Below are 15,991 nucleotides of genomic sequence, written 5' to 3'. Positions count from 1 at the left end.
TCACTTTATGGTTTAAAATAGTCTCCCAGAGCATGGTTTGACAGGTTCAGGAAGGCCTTGATTGCTTTTGGCTACACTCGGACTCAATTAGACCATACTTTATTTGTGAAGCGGAGGGGGTCCCTGGTGTCAGTCCTGATTGCTTATGTGGATGATATTGTTGTCACAGGAAATGACCTAAGTGAGATTGACGGTCTGAAGATGAATCTAAATAGAGAATTTGAAATTAGGGATCTTGGGGAGCTAAGGTACTTCTTGGGCATTGAGGTTGCAAGATCAAAACATGGAATTTTTATTTCTCAAAGGAGGTATGTTCTGGACCTTTCCCAAGAATCAGGGAAGCTTGGAACAAAGGTAGCCAGTACTCCTATTGATTAGAATCACATAATTAATGCATCAGAAGGTGAGCTGGTAATGGACATGGGATTTATCAGAGACTTGTGGGGTGACTGCTATATTTATGTATGACAAGACTAGATATCTCCTATGCGGTGAGTGTGGTGAGTCATTACATGCATGCGAGTCTAGCATTGGGAGGCTGTTGACAGGATTCTTGCTTATCTGAAGGGACACCCAGGCATCGGCATACTATTTGCTGACCATGGACAGTTGAAGCTAGAAGCTTATACTGATGCTGATTGGTCAGGATGCCTTAATGATAGGAGATCTATATCAGGAGTTTGCACTCTTGTTGGGGGTAATCTAGTCTCGTGCAAAAGTAAGAAACAGACAGTTGTGGCAAGATCAAGTGCAGAAGCTGAATACAGAGTCATGGCACATGGAGTTTCAGAGCTTCTCTGGATCCGCTCCTTGTTAGGAGAGATTGGTGTTGAGGCAGAAGAACCTATGATGTTGTACTGTGATAATCAGACAACAATTAACATTGCCCACAACCCAGTTCAGCATGATAGGACAAAGTACATTGAAGTGGATAGACATTTCATAAGAGAAAGGGTGACTTTAGGGGAAGTTTGTCTTCCATACATTGCTTCTGATTTGCAACTTGTTGATGTTCTCACAAAAGGTGTTGCAAGGAACAAGCTGGAGCATGATCTACGCAAGTTGGGAATGTGTGACATTTACTCCCAACTTGAGGGGGAGTGTTGAGTTGGGCCGATTTCAAGTTATTGGGCCCAGTCATTTATTTATTTTTTATTTTAAGTTCTTAAGTTAGGAAGTTATTGGGCTTTAGGCCCATTAGTTTATGTTTTTAAGTTGTGACTGTTCAGCTACTTAAAGTAGCCGCCCTACTAAGGGCATTCTTGTAATCTTTCATTATTTTATTTTAAGTATATAATTCAAAGAGGGGTTAGGAGCCAGATCTATTCAACTCTGGCTTAATCCCACTCTCTTTTCTTCTTCTCTCTCTTTCTCTCTTGCTGAAACCTTTCAATGTCTTCTACTTTTCTTCACACAGTATACATCAGAATTAGTTATCAGCAACTTCTACTATAGGTTTTCAAAAAGGGCACATTTTATTGCATGTAAGAATGCTATAGATGCTTCTCATATTGATCATGTTTTATTTAGAGAAATTGTTCGATTGCATGGTGTACCTAGGAACATCATCTTTGATAGTGATATACGATTTGTAAGTCATTTTTGGTGCACTTTGTGGAAGCCCATGGGTACTCGACCCCAATTTTTAAGTGCATATCATCTGCAAACTGATGGCCAAACTGAATCAGTGAACTATTCTCTTGGTAATTTACTTCAATGTCTAGCAAGTAACCATCCTTGCCAATATGACTTTGTTTTTCCTCAAGACGAATTTGCATACAACAATTACAACAATTATAAGTGTCGATATTTTCAAAACCCTATTTGAAGTAGTCTATGGGAGGAGTCCAAGTCATGTCCTGGACAGAGTGTTAATTCCCAACCTAGGTAGAAGTAGTGTGGGAGTTGTGGAACTTGCCAATCACATCCATGAAACTCAAGAGCAAGTCAAAGAAAATCTTTAAAGGGAAAATGAATGGTTTAGGGAGGTTGTAGATGTTCATTGTTGACACCTAGAATTTCAGGAAGGAGATTAGGTTATGGCTTATTTAAGGAAGGAAAGGTTCCAGCATGTACTTATCACAATCTCACATGTAAGAAGATTGGCCCTTGCCGCATCTTGAAGAAAATTGGACCCAATGCATATCAAATTGACTTATCAGGTGTAGTGATAATTTGTTAAGACACAGATGCCCAAGACAATTAGTCAGGTGTACAAGAAAAGGCCATGTCATCCTATAAACAACACCACTGAAGCCCAACCACCACAACAAAATACATAACAGAATTGTACAAGTGATGAGCTCGTGTAACTGATTGTATCACAGTTATAAATAATGAAAGAAAGATCAGAGGAGGCAGACATTCATTCTGAAATATCTCCCCCCTCTCTCTCTCTCTCTCTTGTTTCAGGAGGTAGGCTCCCTCGAAGAGCCTTGTGTTAGGCAGCAACCTAACAAGTTGGTATTAGAGCAAAGATGCTGAGCACAAGGACATCCTCGATGGAAAACAGGGTCGACCACATGGAAGGAGAAATGCAATGAATTTCAGTAGACATTAAAGAAATGAAAGAAAGCTTCACATCCTTACTTTGATTGACTGGAGTAGGCACCGCTGGTCCTAAATCGAGAAGGGCAAGAAGAGCACAACGATATAGGCCATCAGAGCAGATTAGGGACAAACAGGATGGCAAGGATTGAGTCCCAGTCTTCTCAAGAGGCGACCCAATGCCCTGGTTTCTTCGGACGGAGCAGTATTTCAACTACCATGACACGCCTGGCCCTGATCGTGTTCCTCTTGCCTCTGCTCACTTGGAAGGAGAAGCAATCGTCTAGTACTAGTGGTACCGACGACGACATCAAAGAGCCACATAGGTGGATTTTACAAATGACCTAACCACCTGGTTTGGAGCATTGGCCTTTGAAGACCACAATAAAAGCTTAGACAAACTGCGATATACGGGATCCATCCAAGATTACCAGATGGAATTCAGAAGACTGGCTGTGCACGTATAGGGGTGGCTGGAAAAGGCATTGGTTGGCAGTTTCGCCGGCGGCCTAAGGGAAGAACTGAGGTTAGAGGTTAAGGTGATGCAACCTACCTCCATTCTTGATGCAGCAGCCTTAGCTCGACTATATGAAGATAAATTGAATCAAGCAAGAAGGTTAAGTCGACCACTAGGGCCTGCAGTCAGACCTGGCCTACCAAACTTAGAACCTGGCATCTTTGGTAAACCAGAAACCAGACCAGGAATGGGAATCTTGGACAAGGAAGGTAACTCTGACTCAGGCCCACTCACGCTAGTAAAGAAATTAACCTGGGCTGAGATGCAAGCCTGTCGGAAAAAGGGTCTTTGTTATGTTTGTTGAGACAAATTCGGACCAGGCAATCACTGCAAGACCCAACAGGTATTCTTCCTTAACCCGAAACCGAGAGCATGGAGGAAGAACAAGCCATCGACCAAGAATGGGAACAATGGACTAAAGAATGTCCAGAGGTATCTCTGCAAGATTTAATTGGTCTTGCATCCTCTCAAACTATGAAAGAAACAGGGCTGACACAGGGCACCATGTGTCGGCCCTCATAGATACTGGTAAAGAAATTAGGAATTCCGGTCCAGCCATCTATTGTGTTTCGGGTGCACGTAGCCAATGGGAGCAACCTGATGTGTGATAGTATAAATATAGGATTAAAGCTTAAAATACAAGGACATGAGTTCAATGTAGATCTACATCCCCTGGAAACCATTGGAGCAGATGTAGTTCTCGGGGTCCAATGGTTGAGGCAATTCGGGCCAGTGATATGTGTTTAGGCCCAACTTACAATGGACTTTCAAGTGGGAGAATCACAGGTGCATATCCAAGGGCGCTTGTCTAAAGATCCAGGGTCCATCAACCTTGCCACACTAAGAAAACAAGTGGCAGATTGAGCCCACATCATTCTAATGCAAATAGATTCCCGCTAGGCTAGCCCCATCTTAGCAAAAGGAAGCGATTCCAGCAGATTGGAGGATTTCCACATGCGACTACAACAACTAATAGAACAATTTTCAATGGTCTTCGAAGAACCTAAAGAACATCCACTGGAACGTGTCCATGATCACCGCATTCCTCTGTTTCCCAGAGCTGCACCCACGAACGTGTCCATACCGGTAATTAATGAACTACTAGATGAACTCATCCGGGCTACAGTATTTTCCAAATTGGATTTGAGATTAGGATATCATCAAATTTGGATTCATGATGACAACATCCACAAGATTGCTTTCCACACACATGATCAGGATTACGAGTTCTTGGTCATGTCGTTTAGGTTGACCAACGCTTCAACTACCTTCCAAGCACTTTTGAATGATGTGTTCCAGCCTCACTTGTGCAAATTTATACTAGTTTTTTTTATGGCATACTAGTATATAACACTACATGGGACGAACACCTAGTGCATTTACAAATTACTTTGGAAATATTAAGGGACCATAGACTCTTTGCAAAGGAGGTGAAGTGTACATTCTGACAAACTAAGTGTACTACCTTGGGCATGTGGTTGAAAACGGCATTGCAGCAGACCCGGAAAAAATTGCAAGTATGATAAATTGGCCACGACCACAAAATGTCAAAGAACTATGGGCCTTCTTAGGCCTAACAGGGTACTACCGTCGATTCATCAAAGGATATGATGGATTGATTGCCGCACCTTTGACAAGTCTACTTAAGAAGAATGGCTTTTGCTGGACGGTGGAGGCCCAACATGACTTCGAGACTCTAAAAGCGACTATTTCTTCTCCACTGACACTTGCACTCCCAAACTTCATAAAAGACTTTATTATTGAGTGCAATGCGTCAAGCAAGGAGTGGGTGCTGTTCTCATGCAAAAAGGCCACTAGCCTTCTTTAGCAAGGCACTGATATCACAAAAATGGGCCATATCAATATATGAATGAGAATTGATAGCTGTTGTCCTTGCAATTCAGCTGTGGCGACCCTATCTTCTAGGGTGGAGGTTCATCATACGAACTGACCATCAAAGCTTGAATTTTCTGTTGGAATAGATAGTTTTATCTCTAGAACAGCAGCGGTGGGTAGCCAAATTACTTGGCTATGATTACGTAATTGAATACAAGGCTGGGCACACTGTTGTGCCAACCGCAACTGTTCCCATTATTACTTACTTTCCCAACATGCTCTGTCATGGATCAGCTACGGGATGAAGCTCAAAATCACCCACAATTTAGCAGCCTGCATTCACAGGTCCAGGAGGATCCTACCAGCCGCACAGGATACACAGTGGAGAATGACTTGTTGCTTTATAAACACCAGTTGGTGATACCACGTGATTCAGCCCACATTTATCAGCTTCTAGAACTGTTCCACTCATCACCAGCAAGAGGCCACTTAGGAGTTTTGCGCACTTACAAGAGGCTTGCCACCCAATTCCACTGGAAATGGATGTGAAATTCTGTCCAACAATTCATAGCTGAATGTGCCATTTGCCAGAGATATAAGTCGGATACCAAGAGCCCAGAAGACCTGCTGCAACCACTCCCCATTCCCACACAGGTGTGGGCTGATATATCCATGGACTTTGTGATGGGGTTACTCCTTTCCTATGGCAAGTCCGTCATTCTTGTGGTGGCGGATAGTTTTACCAAATACTGCTACTTTCTTCCTCTCTCCCAGCCTTTCACAACTTCAATGGTGGCTGAGATCTTTACTAAAGAGATGGCATGACTGCATGGTCTTTCTAACTCCATTGTCTCGGACTGTGACACAATTTTCATGACTCGCTTCTGGGCGGAACTCTTCTGATTACAAGGAGTGAAACTCTTCAAATCCACCAGCTACCCCCTCAAACAGATGGACAAACAAAGGTGGTTAACCAAAGTTCAGAGACCTAATTATGATGTATGCTGGAGATAGGCCACACCAATGGCTCAAATGGCTCCACTGGGCTGAATGGTGGTACAATACCACTTATCATAGTACAGCTGGAAGACTCCATCCGGGCTCTCTATGGACGGGACCCACCTACCCTACTTCCATATGAGAAAGGATCAACAACAGTGGCAGCATTGGAAGACTAACTCCTCCAAAGAGATGTAGTACTAAAGGAGCTCAACTCCCACCTACGTTGAGCCCAACAATGGATGAAAGACTCCTACAACCATTCAAGCAAATTTCAGTAGCAGGCCGCAGATGGAACAAGCTAAATCCAAGATATTTCGGCCCATTTCAGATTATTGACCGCATTGGGTCAATGGCATACAAACTTGACCTCCCATCTACATCAAAATTACATCCTGTATTTCATGTGTCTTTGTTAAAAAAATGGCCAAAGGCAGGAGCAATAGCAACACCAACCCTTCCATCATTCTCTGAGGACGGACAAGTTGTACTGAACCAACCCAAATAACAGATTTCAGGAGGGTGCGCTAAGGTCTTTCATTCGAATATGCAACTTGGGAACCTTGCTTGGAATTACAGAACAGATTTCCACACATTGACCTTGAGGGCAAGGTCTCTTTCAAGGGAGGAGGAACTGTTAAGACACAGATGCCCAAAATAATGTCAGGTGTACAAGAAAAGGCTACGTCAGCCTATAAACAACACCACTGAAGCCCAACCACCACAACAGAATACAGAACAGAATTGTACATGTGGATGAGCTCGTGTAACTGATTGTATCACAGTTATAAATAATGAAAGAAAGATCAGAGGAGGCAGGCATTCATTCTGAAATCTCTCTCTCTCTCTCTCTTGTTTCAGGAGGTAGGCTCCCTTGAAGAGCCCTGTGTTAGGCAGCAACCTAACACAATTAGCCAAATCTTCAACAATACTGATAAATACCCTTTTCATGGTATCAAGTTCTTTCCTTTTGAGATTTGAGAGTCCTCTATTGGGTGAGAGCACTCTTTTTTGGCTGAGCGAGTCCCCAACTTGTTGCCTCCTTATTGTAATCCTCCTCATATCAACAAAGTTCTATTTTGTTTATTTTTTCTCTTTATGATTTCTCTTTGAGAAAGTTCATTTCATTTTCCTTCTTCATTTTTAATCTGCATTAGTGAGCCTCTGAAGCATCAAGAAAGAATAAAAGTGTTGTTAGCAAACTAGAGAAGGCAGATATTAGGGTCATTCCTACATTTCAAAACCAGAAACGAAACATCCTTCTTGAGCTTTCTTTGAGAGGGCAGCCAAGGCTTCCATGATACAAATAAAAAGAAGAGAAGAAAGTGGGTCTCCCTGCTGTGGACCCCTTGAGCTCTTAAAATGACTACTTGGATCTTCATTTGCTTCTGAAGTCACTCCTTATCAAGAGGTAGTCAATAAAATTCTAGTTCACATGGTCAAAAGCTTTCTCAAAATCTAATTTACAGAGCACTCCTGGATGTCCAGCTTTAAGTCTTGAGTCAATTAATTCATTTACCTCCTTGGAACAAAATCCCCTTGTGAATTAGGTATTATATTGGGAAGCACTTGGTTGAGTCTGGAGTCAAGGATCTTATAGAAACTGCCAACGAGGCTAATAGGCCTGAAGTCTTTTTATTTCCTCTACCACCCCCTTCTTCAGCACAAGAGAAATAAAAGTATTGATGAGGCATCTCTCTAAAGACCTGTTTCTATGGAAATCATCTAGAGCTTGAAGGAAGTCAGCTTTTATAGTCTCCCAACAACTCTTGAAAAAGTTTAGATTAAAGCTATCAAATCTAGGAGCATTACCACTTTCAAGGCTCTTAATAGCTTCACAAACTTCTGCCTCTGAGAAAGGAGCTTCTACAACTGCTTATTGACTATTGGAAATGGATTGGAAGTGCAGACCATCCAAAGCGGTTCTCTTAGCCAATTCTTCTTTACAGAGACTTTGGTAGAAGTTCACCCCAGCACTCTTCATTCCCTCGTATCCTCTATCGGCCTGCCATTATAACTGATTTTTGAAATCCAATTAGTTCTTGCTCTTGCATTGGCTAATTGTGTAGAAAATCAGTGTTGTTATCACCCTCTTTTAGCCGTTTTAAACAGGCATGTTGCCTCCATCTGATCTCCTCTCTGTAGGCCAGGGAATCAAGAAGCTTCGTGAGATCAGCTCTTTGTTGTTTGTCACCAGGTGAGATGCAACTCCTTCATTATTTGTTATCAATTTCCTTTCCTTAGGTAATAATCCTTCTACTTGGGAATTGAAAGAAGGCAGGTGGACATCTAGTTTTTGAGAAGCTGAAGCTTCTTTGCGAATATATGGGAGTTGCTGCCCTGCACATTATAACTGTTCCACCAAGAATTTATCTTATCTTTAAAGCCAGCTTCTTCTAACCAATAGTTTTCAAATCTGAAAGGACCTAGGGCTCTGAAAATATTCCAACCAGCCATCAAGATTGGAGAATGGTTTGACAGGGGTTTGGGGAGAGCCTCTTGGTAAGAGGCAGGGAAGTGGTTTTCTCAATTTGTCAAGATGAGAAATCCGTTCAGCTGGACAGGAGTAGGCTTATCTTGGTTGTTTGTCCTGGTGTACTTTGCACCTTTGAGAAGGAGATCAACAAGGTCATGGTTGTTGACAAAAGAGGCAAAACCCCTCATGTTGGTGGCAATTTTAGATCTTCCCTTTTTATCTGAGGCAAACCTAATGACATTGAAGTCTCCCCCAATGCACCAAGGGAGGGACTATCTAGTAATTATAGAGTCATGCTCCCATAACAGAATTCTTTTGGCATGCTCATTGGGCCCATAGATAGAGCAATAATACCATAAAACCATTTTCTGAAGAAAATTCAATCGTAATTGAGAACCTCACCAATCTAGTGTCACTTAACTGAAACTTTGAGATTGTTCCAGATGATTATGAGGCTACCCACCATGTAGAGATTGGCTTGAAGCACCAGTCGATAACAAGGTCTTCATCAAGAAAGCAAAAAGTAATAAGGGATATGTGAAGTTAAACTTTGATGGAAGCAGTCATGGCAATCTAGAGCCATCTGGAATAGAGGGAGTAATAAAGGGTAACAGTGGGATCATACTTGCAATGTATTTTTGGTCGAATAGATGAGGAAGATTCAATTAAGGCAGAACTTATGACATAAATGTTTGGGGTGCAAAAGGATAAGGAAATGGGAATTGAAAGATTGGTTGTTGAAGGAGATTCCAAAGTAGTAATTGGTTGATGAAAGATAAAAAAGCTTCATGGATTTACAAAAAATGAAATCAGTCACTTTAGATGGTATTCAAGAAACATATAATTAACACTTCATAGGGTACAAAGATCAGTTATAGTTTGGTTGATTTCCTTGCCAAACAAGGGGTTAATAGGAATTAGTTATTTTGGGATCAATTGTAAAAGAAACTATTGTTGGGGAGAGATAGCAGGGGTTATGCTCTCAAGAATTGTAATGAGCTCTATTGCCACAACTTCTTGTTGTTTATTATTATTCTATTAATGAAATCTGCATTATTCACAAAAAATGTTAAGTACTTGAATTTGTTGCAAACTTCAGAAAAGAACATCTTAAGATTCTACAAGAAAGTGTCATGCCAAGTGCCAAGAATCAGCATAGCTAGACACATTTGTTGTGAAGGGTTATTGTAACACAATTTAAATGTTAATGGTCCTTTGAACATATCACTCTGTGAGCTTGAGAGCTGTACTCGAAGTAGAGGAGAAGAGAAGAACATCACTGGTATGCTGTGAATGTCGAACTAAACTGCCCAGTCGACCATGCTATTATTTATATTTGAATGTAGTACAATGATACAAGTAATTACTGGAATGCCCCTGATTAGTGATGGGACACCCAGTTAACTTAAAACATTAAACAGGCTTAGGCCCATTAACACAGGCCCAGTTACAGGATAACTTAAACTTAAGTATGGGCTAATAAGAACTCTTATCAGCCGAACACTCATACAAAGAGACTTCATTCTAACATTCTAACACTCCCCCTCAAGCTAAGCATGGATATCAATCATGTTTAGCTTGCCAAGTATGTCCCTGAACTTTGTTGCTGCCAGTCCTTTAGTCAATACATCTGCAACTTGCATCTCAGATGGAGTATAAGGCACACAGAGTTCTCTCGAGACAATTCTCTCTCTAACAAAGTGCCGATCAATTTCAATATGTTTTGTCCTGTCATGCTGCACGAGATTGTTGGCAATGTTGATAGCAGCTTTATTATCACAATACAGCCTGAGAGGACCCTCAGCCTTAATACCAAGCTCATTAAGAAGAGTTCTGAGCCATAAGAGTTCAGCAACCCCGTGTGCCATAGCTCGGTATTCTGCTTCTGCACTTGATCTAGCCACTACATTCTGCTTCTTACTGCGCCATGTGACCAGATTTCCTCCCAAGAATGTACAAAAACCTGAGGTTGATTTTCTGTCTCCAACAGACCCAGCCCAATCTGCATCAGTGTAGGCTTCAATTTCAAGTCTGCTGTTTTTCCTGAACTGAATTCCTTTCCCTGGGCAAGTCTTCAAGTACCTGAGAATTCTTTCCACTGCTCTCATATGAGGGATCTTTGGTGAGTGCATGAATTGACTGACAACATGCACTGCATAGGCAATGTTTGGCCGAGTAAAGGATAAGTATATCAGCTTTCCTACCAATTTTTGGTACCTCTCTTTGTCACAGTATTCCTCACCCATTGATTCTTGTAGTCCATGGTTCGATTCTATTGGAGTGTATGCTGGCCTGCACCCCATCATGCCTGTTTCCTCTAGGAGATCTAGCACATATTTCCGCTGACATATGTACATTCCTTCTCTTGATCTAGCAACTTCAATCCCAAGAAAACATCTCAGATTTCCCAGGTCTTTGATCTCAAATCCTGAAACTAAGAACTCCTTCAACCTCTTCATCTCTTCCAAGTCATTTTCGGTAATCACCATATCATCCACATAAACAATGAGTGCCGTAAGTTTGTCATCCTGTCTCCTTGTAAACAATGTATGATCTGCATTGCTCTAAGTGTACCCCACTTTCTTCATGGCCATACAAAGTCTCTCGAACCATGCCCGGGGAGACTGCTTCAAACCATATAATGCTTTCCTTAGTTTACACACCTTCTTTCCAACATCATAGCCTGGTGGAGGTTTCATGAATACCTCTTCATAAAGATCACCATTTAGGAAGGCATTCTTCACATCCAGCTGATGGAGTTCCCAAGAGAAATTTGCTGCTAGGGACAGTAGAACCCGCATTGTGTTGAGCTTTGCTACTGGGGCAAAGATTTCTTTGTAGTCAATTCCTTCCTTTTGTGTAAATCCCTTTGCCACAAGTCTGGCCTTGTACCTCTCGACTGACCCATCTTCCCTGTGCTTTACTGTGAATACCCACTTTCACCCAACAGTGCCTTTCCCCTCTGGCAGGTCCACTAATTCCCACGTTCTTGCTTTCAATAGGACTTTCATCTCTTCATTCATGGCTTCTTTCCACCTTGGATCAGATGCCGCCTCTGAGTACCTGGAAGGGACACATACAGAGGAAAGAATAGACACAAAGGAGTGATAGGCAGGAGATAAGTGTGAGTAAGAAACAAAATCAGCTATGGGATGCCGGGTGGTACAAGAACGAACAGGCTTATGGAGAGCAATAGGAAGATCCAAATCCGAAGTGTGTGAGTCAGAATTACCTTGGATTGTAGAGACAGATTCATCTGAGTTCAACTGGTTGCAATCATGAGGTTGAGGGCCCTTCTTCCTTCTGTTGTATGTAAGTATCTCTTTCTCTTGCCTACTGGAACCTTCAGAAGCATCTGCTGTATCGGGAGAAGTAACTGGCACAGTGGGAGCCTCACTAGGTTGACCCGGAATGTCACAGCTAGGAGTAGTGGAAGGTGATGAAAGGGGAACAAAAAAGAAAGGAGAATGAGAATCCTCTTCCAACCCACTAGTCTCACCCTGAAGAGGATTCTGAGAAGACTGGAAATAGGGTTGAGACTCAAAAAAGACTATATCTCTAGTGACATACTTTTTCTTGGAGACAGGATCATAACACTTGTACCCCTTTTGTGTAGGAGAGTACCCCAAAAATATTCCCTTTGTAGCCTTGGGATCCAGCTTGGTTTTCTTTGGATCCTTCACATGTATGAAGCATGTACAACCAAAAACCCGTGGGGGAAGAAGAAATTCTGGAAGAGTGGGACACAAAACAGAGAAAGGAGTCTTCATACCCAATACCTTAGATGGCATCCGATTTATCAAGTATGATGCAGTGAGTAAAGCTTGAGACCAATATTGCTTGGGCAATTTGTGCTAGAATAGTAGGGCTCGAGCTGTCTCCAATAGGTGTCTGTTCTTGCGCTCAGCAACTCCATTTTGCTGAGGGGTGTTAGCACAGGATGATTGGTGTAACATGCTTGCATCTTCCATGAATGAGTTCAGGGATCTTTCAAAGTATTCAGCCACATTGTCTGACCGGAATTGCTTAATCTTCTTATCAAATTGTGTTTCAATCATCTTGCAAAAAGCCATAGTTATCCCTGGTACTTCATCTCGTCCTTTTAACAAATAAATCCATGTGCACCGAGAATAATGGTCAATAAAACTGATAAAGTAACGAAAGCCATCAATGGAAACAATGGGTGAAGGTCCCCAAACATCAGAATGAACCAAATCAAAAGGAGCTCGAATTTCATTACTAGAAGTTGGATACATCTACGTTGTTTTGACATTTGACACACATCACAAATTAAACTCTGACTTGGAATTCCCTTAAACAATTCGGGAAACAACATTGCTAAGGAAGAGATAGACACATGACCTAGCCTAGCATGCCATAGGTGCAGCCTAGCTATTGACTCCACACTTTTCGGACTAGTAGTAGCAGAAGCTTGTAGGGCTGAGCCGATGTCTGCATCAAAATAGTAGAGGCCCCCATACTCATGACCACTCCCAATCGTTCTCCTCGTCAATCTGTCCTGGTAGACACAATGAGTAGGAAAAAAAGTTATACTGCAGTTCAAATTTTTTATAAGCTTTGAAACAGACAAAAGATTTGAGGTAAGACTAGGAACATGTAGGACTGATTTAGGAGAGAGGTCCTTGCTTAGGTCAACCACCCCCTTTCCAGAGATGGTGGAGAGAGACCCATCAACCACTCTCATCTTATCCTGGCCAGACAACAAATGATATGAAGAGAATAAGGAGGACATTGTGTCATATGGTCAGTTGCTCCGGAATCAATCACCCAAGAGGTGGAATCAATGGAACTAGTTGCACTAAAGGCAGAGACTGTACCTGATCTGGCAAGAGAGGTGGAAGCTAAAGAATTGTTCTTCAGACAGCCTGCCCTATGGTCCAGAGGAGTTGGCAGCCTACCCTGTGGAGGAAGAGGACACTGTCGGAGTACTTTGTGAGTTGTCACTACTGTTGTTGGTGGCAAGATTCCCACTTGCTGTGTGACCTTTATGTTGTCTTGTGTCCTTTCTCAAAGCAGCTGGCTTCAGATGAGGATACAAGACCCAACATTTCTCCTTTGTGTGTTTCTCACCACCACAATGGGTACACTTGAGGGACTTCTTGTCTGGATATCTATTTCCCATGGTGGAGACTAGGGCTGAATGTTCTCCAAATAGCTCAGTTGACTGTGTTTGGGAGTCAACTTGCATCTCCCTTCTCCTGACTTCTTCATTCCTCACCAGGTAATAAACATGGTGAAGCTCCGGTAATTCATCTCTCCCTAGAATTTGTGACCTTATACCCTCATATACTGGGTCTAGGCCAGCCAAAAACTTGAAGGCTCTGCTCTCTTCAATTTGATTGTCATGTCTCTCCTTGTCCCTGGCATTTTCCAATCCAATATCAAGTGATGATCAAGCTCTTCCCAAAGGCCTTCCAGGGTTGCAAAATATGTTGCCACGGACATGTCTCCTTGCCTTAGAGCTGCAATATCTTGGTTCAATCTGTATATTCTAGCATTGTTCTTTTTCTGGCCGTATGTCTTGGATACTTTCTCCCAAATCTTAGCGGCTGTGGGGAAATGATGAACAGTTCTATTCACTCGAGGAGTCATGGAGGCCAGCAACCAAGACATGACTGTGGCATTCTCCTTGCGCCACACGACATGCTCAGGACTGCCAACTTCAGGTTCTTTCTTGTCTCCATCCAGATAGCCTGTGAGATCACGAGAAGTAATGAACAGCCTTGCTGAGATGGACCACTCTCTGAAGTTATATTCATCCAGCAACACGTTTGTAATCTGTAAACTGTACAGATTAGGGTTTTCCAAGTTAGAGAACCTTGCGGCAGGTCTGTTATCTCTGGAGGAAACTTCTCCGGATAGAGAGGACATGCTGACTTCAGTCTTAGAGTAGGTTTAGACCTCGCCGAAGTGTTCATAGTGCTGGACAATCTGGAGCTGGCAGCTCCCTAGGTAATCTTCACTTGAGCTGAAGCAGTTCGGGTACAGCAGTGGTGGGAGGTTCCGAACTGATAACCAACCTGAACTTGGAGCTGTTTACCACTGTGCTATGCTGGTTTTGCTGGGGCTTCGAAGCTGCAGTTGTGGAGAAGCTCTCCCCCTTTCGGCTAGGGCTAGGACTGCTGAAATCAGTCCTCAACTAGGTCTGTCCTATACAGACCTTTCTTAGTAGCCAAATAGCTACTATTTGCTGAAAAAGAAACCTAGTAGGACATCCACTTCTGGGCCTTACCTCCCTTGAGCCCTACAACCAAGGGAAACCCTAGGTTCGAATCTGCTTTGTTCTCTTACAACCCTAGTTTTTTTAGCAACCCAGAAAAGAAGAAAGAAGATGGAAAGAACAGCAAGAGAAGAGAGGGTAGAAGCTAGTGCGCCGGCTGAAACCAATGAGAAGCTAGTGCTTTGATACCATGTGAGCTTGAGAGCTGTACACGAAGTAGAGGAGAGGGGAAGAACACCACTGGTATGCTGTGAATGTCGAACTAAACTGCCCAGTCGACCATGCTATTATTTATATTTGAATGTAGTACAATGATACAAGTAATTACTGGAATGCCCCTGATTATTGATGGGACACTCAGTTAACTTAAAACATTAAACAGGCTTAGGCCCATTAACACAGGCCCAGTTATAGGATAACTTAAACTTAAGTATGGGCTAATAAGAACTCTTATCAGCCGAACACTCGTACAAAGAGACTTCATTCTAACATTCTAACACACTCATCAAATCAATGACAATCTGGGAGTCTGTTTATTATTATGTTATTTTTCTAATTTTCTGGTTATCCAATTTTTCATGGCCTTTTCTTCTCACTAACCTTATTACCCTAAAAAGAATTGAAAGTGTACATTCTAACATCCAGTTAATAAAATATAATTAGACCTTGAAATTTGAAAGAAAGTGTATGTTTCATATATTGTTTTCCACTTTTGCAGTTCTGGTATTATGGTCAAAACCTAGAAAGAATACATGGCAGCCTAGACCATTTAACTCTGTTCAAGATTGGCAATGTAAGTTGGCCTGTACATGAGAGGGTCCCATTTGGTATAATCTAATTATCCTTTTCTAAAATCACTTTTCACATTATTGATAGTTTTCTGACAGAGATATAACTTTCTATCTACATGTTATTTTGCAACAACTGGGACCAGTTAGAATTTAAAATTGCTACCCATGATCTTCTAAATCATTTCCATTATTAATTGTTTTATTTAATTCTAGAGTATATATTTACAAAAAATTATTGATCACTCTTCTCCATCAGTAACGATGAGTCCAAAGAGATTAGAGAGAAATATATGTTTTCTAAGTTACTGTTATTTGCATTTCTGAATATAATATTTATCTTTGTCATGCAACACACAGAGTACTTATCAAGCTCATTAATCAATCAAACTCATTGCTAGAAGCAACTCATGCTATAGAGTTTTTAAGTATGAGGGAAAATACATGCATGGGGGAACTGGAACTGCGCATTAGCTAGGAATTTACCTCCATTAAGAGAAAAGCCCCGCAATGAAAAAGCAATCTGAAAACTTCGGATTAGAGCATCATGAATGCAGTTCTGCAAGACAACCAGAGAAGGAATGATA

The 15,991-nt window shown here is 41.8% G+C and overlaps 1 protein-coding gene across 8 annotated transcripts in view; it reads right to left on the bottom strand.

The window, feature by feature from the left end:
• Positions 1 to 15,991, bottom strand: part of LOC104597386 (protein SEMI-ROLLED LEAF 2-like) — a 161,394-nt gene that overhangs the window by 25,391 nt on the left and 120,012 nt on the right. For all 8 annotated transcript variants that reach the window (XR_016078634.1, XR_016078635.1, XR_735195.3 and 5 more), the window contains one exon: positions 15,891 to 15,963. Coding sequence is in view for 4 of the 8 variants with exons in the window: in XM_088891601.1 (XP_088747727.1) it covers positions 15,891 to 15,963 (73 nt within the window). In the remaining 4 variants the exon portion in view is untranslated. The remainder of the gene's footprint in view (positions 1 to 15,890; positions 15,964 to 15,991) is intronic.

Source organism: Nelumbo nucifera, chromosome 7, assembly GCF_055504915.1.
Source record: "Nelumbo nucifera cultivar China Antique chromosome 7, China Antique-T2T, whole genome shotgun sequence".
Lineage (NCBI taxonomy): Eukaryota > Viridiplantae > Streptophyta > Magnoliopsida > Proteales > Nelumbonaceae > Nelumbo > Nelumbo nucifera.
This window is presented reverse-complemented; position numbering and strand designations above follow the sequence as displayed.